The sequence below is a fragment of the Malaclemys terrapin genome, chromosome 1 (genome assembly GCF_027887155.1).
Source record: "Malaclemys terrapin pileata isolate rMalTer1 chromosome 1, rMalTer1.hap1, whole genome shotgun sequence".
NCBI classification, from domain to species: Eukaryota; Metazoa; Chordata; order Testudines; family Emydidae; genus Malaclemys; species Malaclemys terrapin.
The window spans coordinates 212,652,733-212,672,535 of record NC_071505.1 but is presented as its reverse complement, the minus strand read 5'-3'; the positions used below and the strand labels follow the sequence as shown (position 1 = coordinate 212,672,535).

General features: G+C 41.5%; 1 protein-coding gene across 1 annotated transcript in view; it reads left to right on the top strand.

Moving 5' to 3' along the window:
- The window catches only part of MBTPS2 (membrane bound transcription factor peptidase, site 2), a 37,745-nt gene extending 21,973 nt beyond the window's left edge, over positions 1–15,772 (top strand). Inside the window, exons 6-11 of the mRNA XM_054006135.1 lie at positions 306–424; positions 2,350–2,530; positions 6,310–6,404; positions 8,675–8,870; positions 14,569–14,644; positions 15,106–15,772. Of these exons, the coding sequence (XP_053862110.1) occupies positions 306–424; positions 2,350–2,530; positions 6,310–6,404; positions 8,675–8,870; positions 14,569–14,644; positions 15,106–15,328 (890 nt within the window). The 3' untranslated portion in view covers positions 15,329–15,772. The remainder of the gene's footprint in view (positions 1–305; positions 425–2,349; positions 2,531–6,309; positions 6,405–8,674; positions 8,871–14,568; positions 14,645–15,105) is intronic.
- The last annotated feature ends 4,031 nt before the right edge of the window (positions 15,773–19,803 follow it).

Sequence of the window (19,803 nt, the reverse complement as noted above, 5' to 3'; positions counted from 1 at the left end):
GAGTACTTGCTTTGGCTCTAATACTATAAAGACTTAAGCACTTGAATAACTTTATGAATGTGAATAGTCTCATTGACATCAAGGGGGCTACTCATGTTTGTAAAGTAATTCATGTGCTCAAGTCTTTGTAGGATCGGGGCCTTTATCCATTAATCAGTAGGCTACTCGTGTTCATAGCTACTTGCAGTCATTTCAGGAAAGTTAGTTGGAAAGACACTGATATTTTACAGTTCAGAAACACTTTTTTGTTAGTTACGTGTGCCAGTGTTTCCTTAAAAGGTTAATATTTTTTATTCTCTTTGTAGGTGTCTGGCATAATTTTGTTCTTGGTGTTGCGAGTCTCATAGTTCTGTTCCTGCTGCCAGCAATTCTTTTCCCATTTTACTACACAGGTGTTGGGGCACTTGTCACTGAGGTCACAGAGGTATGAACAGGTCTTGAATAATTTATTATATGCTAAGTGACCTGAAACATTTCATTGGCTAAAATTTGATCACTGCATGAACAGTGTAAAAATCCTTCTTCCAGCATTTGAAAAGAATGTTGCTTCAGTTAAGGTTGCATAGAGAAATTATATAGACAAACATACTTCATTAAATCACAGAACTAGCATTTATAAAAAATTTCAGTATTGGACCATAAAATATTTTGGATAGGGTATCCAAAGTGAGTTAGAAACACAAATCCCAGTGACTGTCAACTGGACTTAGAAGCATAAGTCCCTTTGGCACTTTTGGAAATCCTACCCTCCTTCTGATAACTCAAACAACAAAAAGAAATGGTCTATAAAGACTATTCTTTAACTACCAAGTTAATATAATTTACTATGTGTATTTTATTAACATTTCAAATTATTAGTGTTTTTACTTAAAACAACACAAAGTACACATGAATAAGAAGTATTATACGTCAATTAATTAAAAATTGTAGTGGTGAATTTTACAGGTTGATTTGCCTGTTTTTCATTTGTTTTATTTTAATCTTAAACTTATTTTATTTAATGAATAAAGATGTATTTTTATCTATTTACCTTAACTGAATATTTCCTTTCTTTCTGATGTTAGATTAGTAGACTTTTGGATTATTCAGCCTTAACACTTAGTTAATGAAGTTTTTCCATTTGTTTAATTTTCTGTGTAGATAGATAATTTTATATTATATTTCACTGTCACAGGACAATCTTGCATATAATACAGTCTGATTATGGTGGTTAACATGCTAGAAAAAAGTACAGTTTTTAAAAAATGATGGAGAATTTTGTGCATTCTCACATGACCTTGACTGGGTTTATTTACACTTGAAGTAGAACAGGCAGTTGAGTTTGTTCCTCTCCCTTGCTCCCGTATGTAGTCCAAGCTTGGGCCCCAATCCTGCAAACACATACACTAGAGTGAACTTCAGTTAAGTTTTGTGATGATTCCAGGATCTATTTGTATGGATCCAGTGGCAGAATTGGGGCTTTTGTGTAGTATAGGCTGCCACTAGGTGAACTGAAAAACATTTTTAAAAAATCCTGCAGTACTCCACAGGATCCAGTATACTCTGTTCTTTGAGAAACACACACTGTTTAGATGACAATGCCCTGATTTTCAATGATAGTAAAAATCTATAATGAACTTGCAGCCTTAGTTTTGTTAAATTAAACTGAAGTCAATCCCAGCTAATGAGAGAGAATAACGACCACACTGGTTCAGTGACCCAGTGTCAGTGTAACGTGAGAGATCAGAGTTAAGACTGTGAGGTTGATCCTTCGCTCTCTGGGTCAGTAGGACCTGGGAGCACAATGGAGGCAGCTTGCTGAGCTTCATATCTCTTGAATAATCAGCTACTCAGAGCATGATTGATAGACTTGATGCCTGTCACTTTTACCTTTCTGGGATAAAAAAGGAGCCGACATAACTGAGGACCTATGTGGGAAGAGAAAGGGAAGATTCCCTGGTGTTCTCCAACATTATGGCTTCACTCCCCCAGAAGTATAGGTGAGCCCTGCTTGTCCGAAACTCCGAGGCGTCAGCTTCTGTTTCTTGAATCTGAAATGAGTTTTTTAAAAAACAAACAAAACATTCATTTGAATGAAACTGATTGCTTGAGGATTTCAGATGTCCCTTGAGAGATTTGGATAATTGAGGTTTACTTGTATATGAAATGAGAGGCTCTTTGTGGAGGAGTTTGTTTTCCTAATGCCCTGCCTAAGATTAAAATAATCAGGTCTAATAAATTCTGAGGTTTTCTCTTTCTTCAAAAAATAGTTTATTTGCTTAAGTGTCAGTTGGACATTCAGAAGAACTATAAACTAATCCCAGCATTATTAAGAATGGTAGTGTGTCTGACTTCCTTTTTCCTTCGCAGGATTCTCCGGCCAATGGACCCAGAGGTCTTTTTGTAGGGGACCTTGTAACTAATCTGCAAGACTGCTCAGTTCGTGGTGTGGAAGACTGGAATTCCTGCCTAGGAGAGATCTCGCGGAAGACACAAATTGGGTACTGCATAAATGCAGCAACCCTACAGCAGTTAAGCTTCCCAGCCAGGGGTATGATTATTTGTATACTCCTTATAAATGCACCTTATAAGTACTGTCTATTATAATTTCATCATCTCTTAAAGATTAAGTTTGATTTAGGATTTGTTAATGGGTCAGACTTTTGGTTCATCAAGTCTGTTATCCTGTCTTTGGCATTGACCAATATGCAATTCCTTTTTGAGGAGGTGGAAGAAGAATTAATTTATCTTATCTTCTGGTCATTTTAGTTTGTGGAATGACAAATGAGCTTTGATTACCTCTTTGTAAGATTGCATATACAGTTGTTGCCAGTAATAATCCAGCTACAGTGTTCATCTCGGGGACCTTCTGCAGTAGTGAATTCCTAGGTTGGCTTATGGCTTTGACTGATTTGGTAGGAAAACATGAATGCTGTGAAGGTGTGTATGGTATAAGGTAACAGTGCTCTGTATTATGATTGCTATTGCAGATCATCCCACTATGATAAGGGCTGTTTTTTTTTTTTTTTTTTTTTTACAAAATCTTTGTGAATTGGGAATTCTTTCTATTTCTTGATTCTGGGTGTTCCATCTAGAGCAGTGGTCTCCAACCGTTTTACGCACAAGATCACTTTTTGAATTTATGTGCAACCCAGGATCCACTCCGCCCCACTCACTCTGTTCTCCCCTCCCCCCTCACTCTACCCCACGATCACTCTCTTTCACCAAGCTGGGGTAGGGTGTTGGGGTTCAGGAGGGGGTGTGGGCTCTGGGCTGGGGCCAAGGGGTTCAGAGTGTGGGAGGGGGCTCCGGGCTGAGACTGGGGCAGGAGCTTGGGGTGCAGGAGTGGGTTCAGGGTCCAAGCTCTGGGAGGGAGTTTGGGTGCAGGAGGGGACTCCAGGCTGGGGCAGAGTGTTGGGGTGCAGGAGGGAGTATGGGGTGCTGGCTCTGGAAGGGGGCTCAGCGCTGGGGCAGGGACTTGGGGTGCAGTAGGGGGTTCATAGTGCAGGAGGGGGTTTGGGATGCAGGCTCCTGGAGGGGGCTCAGGGCTGAGGGTTGGCCTCAAGCAGCTCTCGGTCGGCAGCGCAGCAAAGCTAAGTGCCCCAGCCTCGCGCCGCTCCTGGAAGGGGCCAACGTGCCCTGCGGGGCAGCACGTGGCTCTGCGCACTGCCCCTCTCTGCAGGCACCGCCCCTGCAGTTCCATTGGCCATAGTTCCCCATTCCCAGCCAATGGAAGCTGCGGGGGCGGTGCTTGTAGGCAGGAGCAGTGTGTGGATACTCCTGCCACTCCCCAGCCGCGGGGTCATGCTGGCCGCTTCCGGGAGCGGCATGGGGCCAGGGCAGGCAGGGATCTTGCCTTAGCAGCCACCCTGCTACACCACCATCAGCCAGAGATCACAATCAACTGGGAGAGTCATCAGGATGACCAGTTGATCGCGATTGACTGGTTGGTGACCACTGATCTAGAGATTAGTCTTCTATCCCTTTCTGGTTTTGTTCATACATTACAGTGCCTTTTACTATAAGAGCTTGGCCCTTAATGAAGAATATAGATTAAGTAAAACTAGGACAACAAGCAAAATCTAAGTAAAACAAAATATTAAAAATCAAGCTAAACTAAACTAAACACAGACTAAGCCATGTCTTGCATGATGCCCAGGAACTTTTTAGGGTTTGGTTCAAGCAAACTGTGATGGGGACTGAATTCCAGAGAGTGTCCTCAGCTGAACAAATCCTCCCACACTAACCTTGGGAAGTTTGTTGTAACTTTGACTGGACAGCAGTCACTTTGCAGTCATTCTTAACTGCCCTAACTCAGTAGAGAGAGGTTGGCAGTCTGTCGGATAACCAGGTTCTAGACCATTTGAGCTTCAAAGATTGTTCCCAACCTTTTGCATTATACTTGGAAGTAAACAGGACGCCAGGCCAGCTCAAATGTTTGTGCACATGTGTTTTTGATGTGTACTGCTCTTCATGTGACATTCAGAGTGCTAATTCTGGTCCCAGTGGTCCCTTCTGTCTTTATAATCTATTAATCTCTTTTCCTATTATGTAAATCTGAAACTGATATCTCCAAATGATGCCAGGGGTCAGATCCCAAGCATTTAGACAAACTAATCGTTTGAGTCAGGGCAGCTTTGCCACATGCCCTTAGTTGGATTGGGAGGGTAAGGGAGAAGCAATGCTGCGGTGTTTCCAGATCCCAGCCTACCAAATGTAAATACAAGAAGATCCCTGCTGTCCACAGGAGTGTAATTTCAGAGGCAAAGGTAATAAAACTGCATATTTTGTAACCCTCGTATTCTCATTTGGACTGAAGTCCTAGAGTTGATTCTAAACCCAGTGGTGTATTGTGTTAACCGCCCACGGTCCTTGCCACCACCCCATCAGACGAGTCTGTCTGCATTTCTTAGTGGTGAGCCTCCAGCAGTGATAGTCATTCCTTTGAAATGAAATGAACTCAGTTATTCAAACTGCAGTAGCTGTCGTTCGTCAAAATCTCAACAGTTCACATCTCAGCATCCTTTCTGTTAATATGTTGCATTTATAGTGAGCCTATATTGCAAATGGACGCTAGGCACTTTACAATAAGACAAATACAGAATAAACAACTAAAACAGGTATAAAAACATAAAGAAATCAGTGTGCCAAAGGCCTTCTGAAATAAAAACAATGTAAAATGTATTTTGTAAAGGAGCTAATTCTACGATCATCCACACATCAAAAGTATGTCATTGCCTAGTCCTAAGGCTACAGTGAAGAAAAACACTTCTGCACCTGCAAGCCCCAAGCTCCAAAACTCTGTGCTGTTGGACCTCAGAGGGTACAATCGTATATAGGATGCAGGCAGCTCAAGCCTTGTCTGCATATAGAAGTTGCACTGGTTTAAAAACCTAATTTAGTTAAACTGGTGCAACTCTTTACATGGGCACTGTTGCGTTGGTTAAAACTGGCTGGTATCCATTTAGGGCATGTCTTCATTACCCGCCGGATCGGTGGGTAGCAATCGATCTATTGGGGATCGACTTATTGTGTCTAGTGAAGACGCGATAAAATCAATCCCCGATGGCTCTGCCGTCGACTCCGGAAATCTACCGCGGCAAGAGGCGGAAGTGGAGTCGACGGCGGCGCGGCAGCGGTCGACTCGCCGCCGTCCTCACAGCCAGGTAAGTCGACCTAAAATACGCAACTTCAGCTACGCTATTCATGTAGCAGAAGTTGTGTATCTTAGGTCGACCCCCCTTCTCTTCCCCGTAGTGTAGACCTAGCCTTAGTTTGCATCACTAAGTCCATTTGAAATCAAATTACGATTGTCCACACAGGATTTGCACTAGTTTAACTAAATCAGTTTAAAAACACACTTTTAGCTGAACAGGGGCCTCAGAGAGCTGTCAGGGCCCCAGTCCATTAAAAGCTTTTAATGTTTTAAAAACTATACTTCGAAGTTGGGTCATTCCCACAGCCAGTGAAGGGAATGCAACAGCAGGCAGCAGAATCCCTCTGCCCACCGTTGGTGCCAGCTGCAGGCAACAAATCAAACTATTTTGTAACAGTGTTCAAAAAATTGCAGTAGTCTCTGTATTCAGGTGATGAGATCAGCCTGTTGGGGAGATGGCTGCAGTCTGGTGATGTTCTTAGGATGAAGAAACTAATTTACAACTATCGCTGACATCCAAATCAGGATCTCTGAATTAAACTAATTCATTATAATTCAGCAGGCGACAGAAAGGATTGTTTGATTTTGTTCAGAGATGTATGTATTTTTGTGATTTATTATGAATCTGTCATTCTGTGCTTGTCTAAAATTTAGTTGGTTGTTTTCCTCTGTAGTCTACAGAAGACTTGATGGCACTGTTGAATGTTGTAGTAACAGCAGCCTCACCGATGTTTGCTTTTCATACAGCAATAACTTGGACAGCCACCTGGTAAGTTACTTTAGCTGATATTCAGATAGGTATCACAAATGTGCACATAATTATACAGTGCAGTGTGTAGCACCTTCTATCTGAGCATCTCAAAGCACTTGACAAATATTAATTAGCTAAGTTTCACAACATCCCTAGGAGGTAGGCAAACATTCATATCCCTATTTTCCAGCTGAGGAAACTGAGAGACTGTATGGTTGTGTGATTTGCCTAAGGCAGTGGTTCTCAGCCTAATTGCCATTGTGGGTCACATAAGCAGCTCTCTGTGTGTTATGTGGGCCACATCCACACAATATATATGCTTACCTGTATGACCCTCAGGATATCACATGGGCTGCAGCTGTGTGCTGATTGGGCTGCAAGCGGGCTGTGGGTTGAGAACCACTTGTCTAAGGTCACACAAGGAATGTGTGGTAGAGATAGAATCAGATCCCAATCCTCCTGGTCACATGTCTTTAGCCAGGAGACCATTCTTTCTTACTTCGCTTATACACATCCACATTTTATACTTTGAAGGCACAACAGTTGTGAGTAAATACATGTGAACAAGAGACCAACAGCAGCTCTCGAGAGCAAGGGGGAATTGTTCAACGTGAGCTCGATGCTGCCAGGTCTGAGCACTTTAGGCCCTGAAGCAGCAAAGCATTGGAATACATGCTCAGCATTAAACAGCTGAAGTCAGCGGTCTGCACACATGCCTAAAGTTAAGCAAGGGCTGTACTGGATCAAAACCCAGAGTGTTCAGCACCTGGCACCCTGTACTGCTAGTGGCAGTTGGCTGAAACCCCCGTTTTCCTCCTCCTCCTCTGACTTAATCATCTTGTAGAATATGGGAAAATGTTAAGTGCCGCTGGGGGATTTTACACGTCTCTCTATTAAAATATAGGAGCCCTGTTGAAAAAGTAAGTGTTTTGAAAGTTGCCACATTGAGAGTGGTGGAGCAAATTCAGCAGTTCATTCAGGATCCACAGGAAAGCGCAGGTAACAACAGTGCTCTGCCAGTGTTCCCCAGACCTGACCTGGAGTCACCACCTCAAGAAACAGAGAGGAGCTCATTCCCCAGATCCATTTGATCCCCGTGACGTGAAGCTTCCAGTTCCAGTGATATTTTTTGTGCGGATACCTGTCCACTACGAATTGGACATAACCCATCAGTTCATTTCGTCTTGGACACCAAATAGCCATCCGCTGTAACAGCCCCGACCTGCACTGGGTTCAGATAAGTCCTTCACTTCTAGCACTTGGAGGTTCTTGGCTGCTGTTAAGGGGGACACTTTTTCAGGCTTTTGATGTGCAAGGGGTCTAAGATGGCTGCTCAGCTGCCTGAGCAGTTTTTTAAACTGCTACTTGCAGAACTACACAGCAGCAGCAGGGGACTTCTGAATGCTTTTTCCCATCCAGCATGATAGAGACTGGCATGGGGAGGAGCCTAGATTCCCAGTTAATGGGGAGAGACAGACACTGCCATGTGTGCAGGCCCTCTACTGGCAGTGTGGCTGTTGGCTGAAACCCTCTGACAGCCTCCCTTCCTTGAGCAGGGACAGAGAGGATGAACTGTTCCCCAGCCTGCCCTGAGGAACAAGAAGCAAACCACCGTAAGCCTCTAGGAGGGGGTGAGGAGAAAAGATTCCATTTCCTCCTGGGTTCCACTGCCCTCTCCCTGTCCTGTGGCGAGTGGGAGAGAAGATCGTGGTCTCTCAAACTGCAGAAGGAGTGTGTATGGTAGGCAGACTCAGGAACACACCATTGCATTGGCTGCTTCAGTTCAGAATGATCTAAAACTTTAGCCATCAAAAGTGCCCGGTATATTAGATTTTAGGATTTTTCTTTTAACAAAAGCTTTAATTTGCAGATCCCATGGCTATAAAAACCCAAACCCCATAGACAGACTTTAGCTCAATGCTGTAGTAGGGTGATGTGTTTTTCCTGTGGACCTGCTTGAACCATCCTGTCCCTCCTATATTTAAATTTTCAGCTAATGTACACGTTTATACTAATCCTGCTTTTAATATGCACACACAAATGCCCCTATGCCTTAATGGTAGAATGCCAGTCTGAATATGTTCGCACCTCTACGTTAGTGTATAGGAGATCTGCAGGGCATGCGAGGATATACAAAAGGATCAGAACAATATTCTTCATATCCTGGCTTCAAATCGATGAAATCGAATCAACTGCTTCTGTTTTAAAAAGAAACCTGCAGAACAGTATGTTTATGATCTATTGTAAAATACCCTAAATTTGATAATTATTTAAAATGTCCTTTGCAGTATGCCTGTCTGCCAGCACGAAAAGCTATTGAGGCCAGCCAAGTCTGTCGAACCAACATGGACTGCCAGAAGGATTTTGTTCCAAGTTTGTGTGTGACACCTTCTTTAGAAAATCAGACGAGACTAATCCGAGTGAAACATCCACCCAACGTTGACATGTTGTTTGTAGGACACCCAATGCATCTTCAGTATACAGGTTTGTATTATTTATGAGAGCATTTAAATGAAGAGGGTTATGGCATGGTTAGCTTTGGCAGACTGCTTGAATAAGGTATTGGAGGGCTTGCCAGTTTGCTTCATTTGTGCAGAATCCATTCCTAGCTCCATTCTATTGTTTCTTTCCTAGTTACAGCCAGTGGAGATGCTGGAGTAATTAGGAATAAAAGTGAAAGGTGCACCATGCAAAGAGGTATAATTGTAATCGAAACAATCTATTAGGTGACTGCTTATTCAAAAAAAGCGTGAAAGGGACACTTCAACAGATCTCACATGTCCTAGGAGGTCCAATTTGTGCATTGTCCAATGTGTGACCTGCTCAAGGCTCTAGCACTCTTCAAAAGCCTTTAGGGAACCCCTGGATTGGAACATACACAATTGTCCCTTTAAACCCTGCCCAGTACCCAAATGTTGCTACAAGTCCACATGACGTCTTCCTTGTAAATATATCAGGGCTTGGTTTTGCTACCCTTACTCATGTTGAGTAGTTTTTTACTTAACAAGAAGTCCTATTAAAGTAAATGAGACAACTAATAGATTAAGTTACTATTCATCACGAGTAAACAGTATCCAAACCTAGCCCTATGTTATCAAACCTAATCAGTCTGTAAACAACAGGGGCCAAATTCTGCACCTTTACTCATGTTAGGTACTTCCTTACTCTGGGCTAGATTCTGACTCACTCCTATGCAGGCTATTCAGGTCGTGGGTCCAGGCACATGGGAGCAAGTTTATTACCTGTTACGAGCAGGTGAGTGGAGAATGGGCAGACCCTTTGCTCCAGAGCCCACTCACTGGCCAGAATAGCCGAGCCAGCATGGGGTAGGTAGTGATTTGAGGCTGGTTTAGACAAGTAGTAAGTTATGCCCCCTCTCCAGGAACAAGGAGAAAGCCGGGGAGGAATTGTGCCTCCAAGGTTTGTGTCAGATTCGCAGTGCCTTACAGGACTACTCTTGGGTGGTACAGTGTGCACTGCCCCTTGGCAGGGCTGTGCCTGAAGTCACCATCTAGCCCTCTCTGAGAGGTCCCATTGAAACAGCGGGTTTCCTTATGAAGACCCCTTTTAGAAGAGTGTTCTTATTTGTAAGGAATTGAAGCATGTGTTAAAGTGGTTTCCTAACTAAGGGTAGTCTAAAGCATGAGCTCAAGTGCTCTCCTGAATCAGGGCTGGAGTTATGTACTGCTGAGTTTGAGTAACAAATGGTAAAATCAGGCCCTGTGTAAACAATGATTCTTTCATAAAGATGGCAGCCTTTATCTTTTTCAGCTGGAATTTGGCTGGGAGGAGAGGTTGTTTGGTGCAGATATTTTTGAGTACTTTTAAAATTTGATTTTTATTGTATTCTACTTTTTACTGTTTATTGTTTGCAGTATATCCTGAAAGTCCGGAATATAATGTCTTTTTGTGTTATTTTTTGTCTTTTTTCCACCTGGGAAGCATTGACATTTAATTTTATGTTTGCTGATATTTTGTTCAGTGTGCACCAGAGCTCTAAGAATAGTGTGCGATAATTATTTTAAGCCCCCTTTCTTGGCTTTCTAACTGAAAAACACGCAACACTGTAGGTATTCTTCAAGCAGCTGGTATTGTTCTGTTCTATTTTGCAATACCTTACTGATGGAGTAATGGAATTTTAGTGGACATTTCCCACTAGACTAGGATTTCCACCAAAAAACTGCTTTTTATTGTCAAGCACTCAAGAAAGAAATGATCAGGAAATTACTAAATTGCTGCTGCACTTGTGACCTTAAAGTGTAGTTCTGCTGAACTGAGCTGAAAAGTTACTTTATGAAAACAGAATTGAGGTTGAATGGTTTACTGTGTCTCAATGATTCCCTTCTCAAATGAGCTCAGTTTGCAAGTAAAAAGATGCTTTTTTCTTTAATAGCCATTACTGCAAACTCAGCTTAGAGTCTGAATCAAATAGGGTTCTTTCCCTCTACCATATCAGCACCAGTATCAAGATAATGTAAACTAGGGTTACCATACGTCCTCTTTTTCCTGGACATGTCCGGCTTTTCGGCACTCAAACCCCCGTCCGGGGGGAATTGCCAAAAAGCCGAACATGTCTGGGAAAATGCCAGCCAGGCACTTCCCCTCCCGCGGCGGCTCTGCTCCTCCCCTGACTCTTCGGCTCTGTTTAAGAGCCGAGCGCTACGGGATTTGGGCAGCCCCCATGCGTCCGGACCCTGCGCCGCCGGAGCCCGGGAGGGGAAGTGCCCGGCTGGGGGCACAGGGTCCGGAGGCAAGGGTGCTGCCCGAAGCCCAAGCGCTACCGGCTTCACAGTTTGCCGGGCAGCCTCCAGACCCTGCACCCCCGGCTGGGCGCTTCCCCTCCCGGGCTCCAGCTGCGCTGGGGAAGCGCCGGCCGGGGGCACAGGGTCTGGGGGCTGCCCGGCAAACCGTGAAGCCGGTAGCGCTCGGGCAGCCCTTTCTGCGTGGCTGGGAGTGGGAGGGAGGAGGGAGCGGAGTAAGGGCGGGGAAGGGGCGGAGTTGAGGCGGGGCTGGGGTGGGGAAATGGGCGGGGCCAGGGCCCGTGGAGGGTCCTCTTTTTTTATTTGTTAGATATGGTAACCCTAATGTAAACCAGTGCCCAAATCCTGCATTGTGCAGCATGCAGATGCCCTATTGCCTTCAGTGGGGCTGTGCATAAGTGCAGCTGTCTGCCCAAAGCACTGTACAGTGCAGGTTCAGGGCCCAAAGCAAGCCATTTTTTTCTATGGATTGCATGGGTGTAACTGATTGGAACTTGGTAAACAATTTTGTGATGATGCAGGAGAAGGGTCCCACTCTCACTCTTGGCTGTATACATTTTAAAATAAGCATTAAAAGTTTTTAAAAACATCCCTCATTTGTCAATAAAATAAGCCAATGTGGCTCTTAATATTCACAGGGAGCAGATGTGCTAAATAAGAAGGTGACACTTTTACATAGTCATTTTTCAAAGTAGCCTTGTATTTAATCCTTCCACCTTTTGTGTCTGCATTACACTAATCTGTGAATAAACAATCTTTCTTATTCTCCAATAACATTGTTTAAATTTCTACCGTTTATTTTTATACAGCTCTAGATAAACATCTTGTGATTTTTTTCATTGTTTTCTACTTGCATTAATGTTGTTGTCATGATAGTCTTGAAGTACAGAACAGCAGTACTTACTCCATAGCTGAGGTTGAAACTAGCTTCCAGTTATAACCTGGATTTTCCCTTTGAATGGGAGGCTAGTTTCTTCTTATAAACTACTATAATCAGGGCCTGCTCCAGGCACCAGTGGAGGAATCACGTGCCTGGGGCAGCACATGCTAGGGGGTGGCATTCCGTCCATTCTTGGGGCGGCACAGTCCGGGCAGCTTTTTTTTTTTGGTTTTTTTTTTGCTTAGGGTGGCAAAAATGGTAGAGTCGGCTTTGACTATAATGTCCTTAAAAGTACCAATTCCCTCTTAAATCTCACATATCCCATCTCAGCCCTGGTTGGACTTTTTCAGGGATATTTGATAAAGTCGGAAAAGAAGTTTTTAAGTGATGGTATTTTAGATACATTCATTGTTTGCTTTTTGAGCATTTGTCTTTTTTGGCTCATGTGTTTGAAGTGATTTTGCCTGCAAACCCCAAACTTATTTTGTTGGTCTCACTAAGAAGAAGGGCATTTTAATGTCGTGAAGGGTGTTATGGGAGGATTAAAAATATAAGGAGTTATTTCATATGTAAGGAGTAATTTTGCATATAAACGTTACCATTTATAATATATGGTGCTTTTGCTAACTCTAGGACAGGGATAGTTAATTATTGTTTTTGTCAAGGTCCAAATTTCTTGGTCAAGGTATAATCAGGGTCCAGACTCCAGATAAGATAATAAAAAATAATAATGATGATGATAAGTAAATAAAAAGATTTTGGAGTCCATTCAAAAGGGTCCTGTGGTCCAGATTTGACCAGCGGTCTGCCTGTTGACTACCCCTGCTCTAGGATATACTGAAGCAGCTGTTGGGTGGACCTGGAGGTAGATCATCATGAATTGCGGGCTAGGCAACTGAGGGGAAATGTGTGGGGTGGGAGTCTGGAAGGGTGGGGCAGGGTCTGGTGCTTGAGGATTGTGGGGCATATTGAGTGGGTGCATGGAGTTATGCTTTCCAGTCTCAGAATGTGGGAGGAGTTTCTCGGAGGGGGCAAGACAGTGATTGGCTATAAAGGGGTACAGAGAACCGTGGGGGCATGGAAGGAAGGACATGGAAGAGGTTTAAGGAGCCAGGGGGGCATGGAATGGAGAGATGGCATGGATGATAAAGTGCAGGCGATCAGGGTCAAGCATGGGTGGGGAGTATACAAGGAGAGAGAGGGCGGAGTGCATGCACAAGGCAAGGAGGTGGGAAGACATGGAAGAGGGTGAAGAACTATGAAAAGCAGAGGACATACAGGGGACTACAGGAGGTGTGAATTCAGGAAACAGGCATCTTTTCTCCATGTTAGTGTAAAATTGTTTAGATACAAAACTCCAAATTTTGCAATAGATAAAACTTCCCCATCTCCCTCTACCACCTGCTATCTCTATAGCCTGCCTATGTATAACACCTCAGACCTCACACACCTCTCTCCTGTGGGCTTGCTTTTGCTATTGGAGCATGGCATCTTTGCTTATACACAAGTTCAGTTCAAAATTTTGGTGTGTGCACTCACAGAAAAATCTTTTCAACTATGCTAAAATAGAGTTAAGGTTCAAAGTGAGTTTCAGTGGAATCCAGCTAATACTAAATCAATCAATCATGTTTTCTTTACAAAACTTCCACAATTTCAAAGAAACCCAAATGTTGAAGGCAATGTAGACAACCATCAAGAGACACTTGCCTAATGACTGAGAACTCCTCATCGCTCCTTAGCACCCCAGGTGACTTACATTGCCTGCCCAGAATGAAAAGTGAAAGTTTGAGAAAGGTATAAATGATGGAGGTCAAGTCTGCACAAGAAAAAGTTTGCTGGAATATCTAGCGTTTGTTGGCAACACCGCTCCTAGTTGAGAGGCATCTTAAAGAGTTCTTTTGCCAGTATAGTTTATGCCAATTTCCCAAATAAACTAAGCAAAACTGACTACGGGACATTTTTGGCTGATAAAAGTACATGTACACTAGAGATTTTTGCTAAAAGTTACATAAAGAACAGCACCCCTTACCGATATGATTCTAGCAAAAATTTCTAATGCAGACCTGACCTAAAAACAAGGGGCGTGGTTAGAATGGAAATTTTAACACAACTTTAACTTCCATTCTTGCTGTAATAGTCATTATAAGGTTACTCAAATCAGGGCTTAAACTACACAACATGTTCTTTAGGTGTACAAATGTTCAGTTGTGATGTGTCTGAAAGCATATAATGTGCTTTAGATTTGATGTTACATGCATAGTATAAAGTACTAATTGTGTAAAGTGGCGTGTTGATTTTTTCCTACCATCACGATGACTGCATCTGACTAAGAGATAATTAAGTGATTGTGCCAGTGCGGTTTTGAAAAAAAAAAAATCTGTATTTGGGATAGTTCTTCATCCTGTAAGAAGTGTGGAAAACAAATAAAAATCAGATCTGCCATTATACACTGCTAATCTGAAACTAATTATGCTGTGTCCCTTGAATTGCCGTTTGGTTTCATTTGCAGTTTTATTGCTTTTTCATTTTGTTTTTGTTTCAGTGAGCCTCAGCAGTTTTGTACCACGACATAACTTTCTAAGCATAGATCTGCCTGTGGTGATAGAGACAATGTGCAAGTATCCTTTGAAATGCTCTCATAGAACAACAAACAAATTGTTTGCGGTTTGCTGATCCAGCAAAATTTCAGGTGGATATCATTACTAGTTTTAAACAGGGCTGCTTCTACTTTGGTGTGCTGGACAGCAGTTCTGAAGCATATCTTTAGGACATGAGCTCTGACCCATTCCCAAACTGATTATTTGCCCACATGCCTAACTCAGAATGAAACTCCTTGCTTCCTGATGTTTATAAGAATAATTTTGGTTACTCTTTTTTTTTTTTGAACTCTTGAGGGTAAGTTTTTAGAGCTCTGATGAGAATAATAATTGCCTTGTTCTGTTCATTCCATCTGAAGCACCTGGCATCGGCCACGGTTGGAAAACAGGATACTGGGCTAGATGGACCATTGGTCGGACCCATGTGGCCATTCTTACAGTCCTATATTCTTCTGTTTTGTTCCTTAGCTAATCTCAACCAGATATCTAATTTCACTGTCAGGAGCCTTGGCAGTTATCAATGCAGTACCCTGCTTTGCACTGGATGGTCAATGGATATTAAACTCTTTCCTGGAAGCCACTCTTGCTTCACTGATTGTAGAGAAACAAAACAGAGAGCTTGTTGGCTTTTTAATCTTGCTTGCTGGCAGTGCACTTTTGGCTGCCAATGTGGCACTGGGACTTTGGATGGTGACAGCCCGATAGTACATTGGATACATTTCTGCATCTGATTACTTCCATGAATTCTCCAAGTACACACAAAGTAATGAAATCCATTGCCTTGTAAAACTTGCTCTGTCTGAGATAGAAATAACTTCCTTAAAATTCCATTGGAAGAAAGATTGGTGATTGGAGTTGTATGTTAATTTAACTCTGCAAAATCTTGTGCAGATAATTAATGGAAAAGTTGAAAGAATAAGAACTCTTCTCTTTTAATATTGTTTTCAAAGCACTGTGATCATTCTGGAGAAATTACACTGAAACAATTTTACAAGAAAAAGACTCAGGCTTGGTGAATTTAGATTCCAAAATGAAGGAATATATGTGACATTGAAGTCTTGTATACTGTGGGGGGAAAATCCTACTTGAGCTCTGTTTTATAATTTGAATAAATATGAGATGCTCTGCATTGGCTCTGCTTAAGCAGTGCAGATTTGGGTTGTTGGCTTTTTTTAAATTTGGTGGTGTACCAATTTGGAACCTGAAAAACTGAAGTCTGGGCTCTTTTTTTTTTTATATTGGTGCGAGGCCAAGTAAATTATTGCCATGTGTTCGTGAGGAGCGAGTCATCCTATGCTTTAGTACCCTTCTCTTCCAGCTGGCTGATCAGACTGGAAGCATGTTGTCCTCCCAAAGTAGATGAAATGTCAATTTCAATGATGCCAATGTCAGTTGAGAAATGGGTATGTGGAAGAATGACAAAACCCACCCATATGTTGTCTGTGTTCCTTAAAACATTAAGTGTGTAATATTGTGCACCACTGAGAATATTTTTGAAGATACTATTTTGTGCATCAGCACTAGCTTGAAAATAATTTGAAGTTCTGGTCTCCCAATAAGAATCGTGATTCCTGGAATAATACTATGCAGATTTATTCAGAAGTGAGTGGTAAGGTTAAGTGTGTGTGTGTGATTCAGAAAGTTAAATGTTATACCTGTTTGTATTTAACAACCAAACTTGTTTCTGAATGTACATCCTCTGTAGCCATGTATGCAGTAGCATTGATATACAGTACCTCATTGGTGTTTGTCTCTTCCTAAAAGAGTTACTTTCCTTTATCAGTATTCATTTTAATCAAAGATGTTTAGTTGATCTTGGTCTTGGGTCATAACTGAGCAGAAAAAAGAATATGGTGAACTATGTTGGCATGTAGCTTTGTCTTCCAAAATGTACAAGGGCCAAGTGATAGAAGCCTCTGTAATTTTAATTGAAGATTGAGTCCTATTCCCAGTGCTGCATGCATGCCCTGATAACTGTGGTATCCTGTATTTGACCATTGATATGTTACTCTATTTTCTCAGTGTAGAAATGTGGAACACAAATGGATTGCTATGAAAAATATATTCTCCTTAGATAATGTGAGCAATAATGCACAGGTTGAAAGAACATGTTCATTTACTTGGCTTTTTGTTAGTTTGCTTGACATGTCTTAGGCACATATATTTTGAATTTACCTCTTGCATTTTTCTCTGGTCTGTCTTCTGACGCATATTGTTTTGGCATTGACCCTACCTAACTCAGTAGAACTGATCAAATTTCTTATTTAATGGAACCATCTTCAGTAGTTTAAAATCAGATGATCACTTTGTATGTATTCGAGTTGCAGTACTGTTTTCTTCTCACATATAATCATTAATGCCATTATGGCAGCTTCAAAAATATTCTTTGGGTAAAGTTTTAAATATAATATTTTGTACATTAATATTTATCCTCACTGCAGATATTTGTGTGACAATCTGTGCAGGCACAGTACTCGTCTGAATGTGTGGAAAAAGGAGAGAGAGAAAAAAAGTGCTCTCCAGTAACCAGCTGCAAGTCTACTCTAACTGTTCTGCTAATATGCTGATGAATTGAGTCCTACTGCTCTAAAATTAATTGGTCACTTAATGTGTCACCTTTACATTTACTTTAAAAGAAAATACATTCAATTAATTTTGCTGTGGTTAGTGTTTATGAAAGAATCAATTCTGCCACCCTTTAGGCTTGTCTGTGTACAGCGTGGCAAAGGGTGTGATTTGTGAAGTGCTCTATTTAGCATCACTAAATAAGTGATGTTGCAATCTTATTGTCCCGGATAGACCCTACTGGTGCTCTCCAAAAGATACCTAGTTCACGTTAACTTAGTCTTCTTGAGACCTTTTAGAGTGCGCCGGCAGGGTTTACATGGGGCAGGGGGAGTGCAACCTGTTAGTGCGCTTTACAAATCACAGCCCTCTGGCGTGCTTTGCCATGCCGAGTAGACAAGCCCTAACTCACATGGAGTAACACGTTATTCTGTAAAAAGCCCCATTACTTTCAGTGGGCCAGATTGTGCCATCATCTTTTAAATCCCCAGTTCATCAAAGCACTTAAGTACATGCTCAAGCCCATCTCTGTTTAGGAAAGGACTTAAACATTTACTTAACTTTGCACCTACCTAATTTCACTGAAGTCTAAGTTTTGCTGAATATGGATAGATTTAAGTATGAGTTTATGTGCCTTGAAGTAGGGCCTACAGCCATTGATACTGAAATCAATGGGGAGCTTTGCTTAAAAGCTAAGCTAGAGTGGGACTATTTGTGCACTATGGTAGTATCCAGCATGAACTGGCCCCTAAACAAATAGCTACTCAGACTGGTTCAGCCTCATTGTCATATAATTCTCTCCTGGCAAGTAAATTACTATAAAGGAAAAGTGCTATTTTGACTGTACATGTTGCTCTCATTGGATTTTTGTTTTTTGTGTTTTGTTTGTTTCCTGGGAAAGAATGCAGTTCAAAGAAAATGGACTGGGATAACTTTTTTTTTTTTTTTTTAATTTTTTAATTAATGGCGATATCCCATCTCCTAGAACTGGAAGGGACCTTGAAAGGTCATCAAGTCCAGCCCCCTGCCTTCACTAGCAGGACCAAGTACTGATTTTGCCCCAAATCCCCAAGTGGCCCCCTCAAGATTTGAACTCATAACCCTGGGTTTAACAGGCCAATGCGCAAACCACTGAGCTATCCCTCCCCCATGACAGCTGGGTGGGTTTTTTTAAAACTTTTAGGTAATTTGTATTGCATAAAGGAATTTCTCATTGATTCTTCCTTTAATGTTTCACTGACATGAAAAGCTAAAATGAAAATGAAATCTTCTATTTGTGTTTTCTCTATATTTCAGTGCACTGATTAAAAGGCAGTTGCTCCTCTAAAATAGATTGCAGCAATATATTTACAGGATACATTGAACCGAGGAGTGTAAAGGAAAAAATAAGTTGGATTTTGGCTGGGTACCACTATTAACTTATATTCTTCTGTTTAAAAATCTGTTTCAGATGGAAGAAGTACTGTCTAATGTTCAGAAACGTTGTAGGTAGCTCTTAATTGAAAACCGGCATTACTGTATACTTGTTACTGATCATTACTGCAATTTGAGTTTAGTGTATTTGTTTTTTTTTAATATGGAGTATCACATTTTTATATCAATTAATCATATCTGTAGTATATTCTGATATAATTCTTTGGTATTTCATCTCTACTGGTAATTTCTTAATTGCAAAGTCTTAAATGCTTTACAGCATGTTAGAAAATAAAACTGGCACACTTCCTTTTGAGTTAATGGAGATGGGTTTCTCTAGGAAAGTTGTATATCAGTCTTGCAAAAAGGTCATTAAAATTTACCAGCTCAGGCACAAAATCTACTTGCTCACCCTTTTAAATAATAATGAAACAACTGATTATGTTTCACTCACTGACCAAAAAAAAAAAAAAAATTCACCCAAGCAATAGTATTTTGCAATGCTAATGTTTATTCTGTGTTTGGGTGTACGTGAGCACATGCACACACTCGCTTGTTTACAGGTAACTTAAATCTGTAATCTCACATGTGTATGAAATGACTGGCTTTCTTTGGAATTCTAAAATTATAACTTTTAAAATTCTAAATGTATAAGTTGGTATATAAATCAAATACAGAATAAATATGTGTAAAGTTTTATTTATGTGAATTCAAACTAATTGCCTCAGCTTTTTTCTGCCCCTTGTGAGTAATACAGTTGGGTTTCACTCAGGTAGATCTAATACTGGCAGTTATTTTACATTCTGTGTTCTATACTTCCCGTATGATGATACATAAACTCACATTACTTAAACAAAATCATTTGGACCACGTTGTGGCATATACCATATGCTAATAAAGACTAGAAAAAATATAAAACTAAGACAGTATGGGAATCATTACTCCTGTCAGGAATTACCAGTGCACTGGCCACACCCATAACATTGGATAGAGAATGGGTGGCATAGACTTGGCTATTCCCAGGATTTCCCTTCACTGCCTAGTTAGTGGGAGTTTTTTGGGCCTTTTACAGTGCTGGGACAATTGCCAGGATCTGGATATACAGTTCCACCCATGTCGTTTACGCTGGCATGGAATTTAAAAACAGTTTTGTAACTAACACTTCAGAGAATGCTCTGTTTTCTGTCCTTTGTCAAATCAGA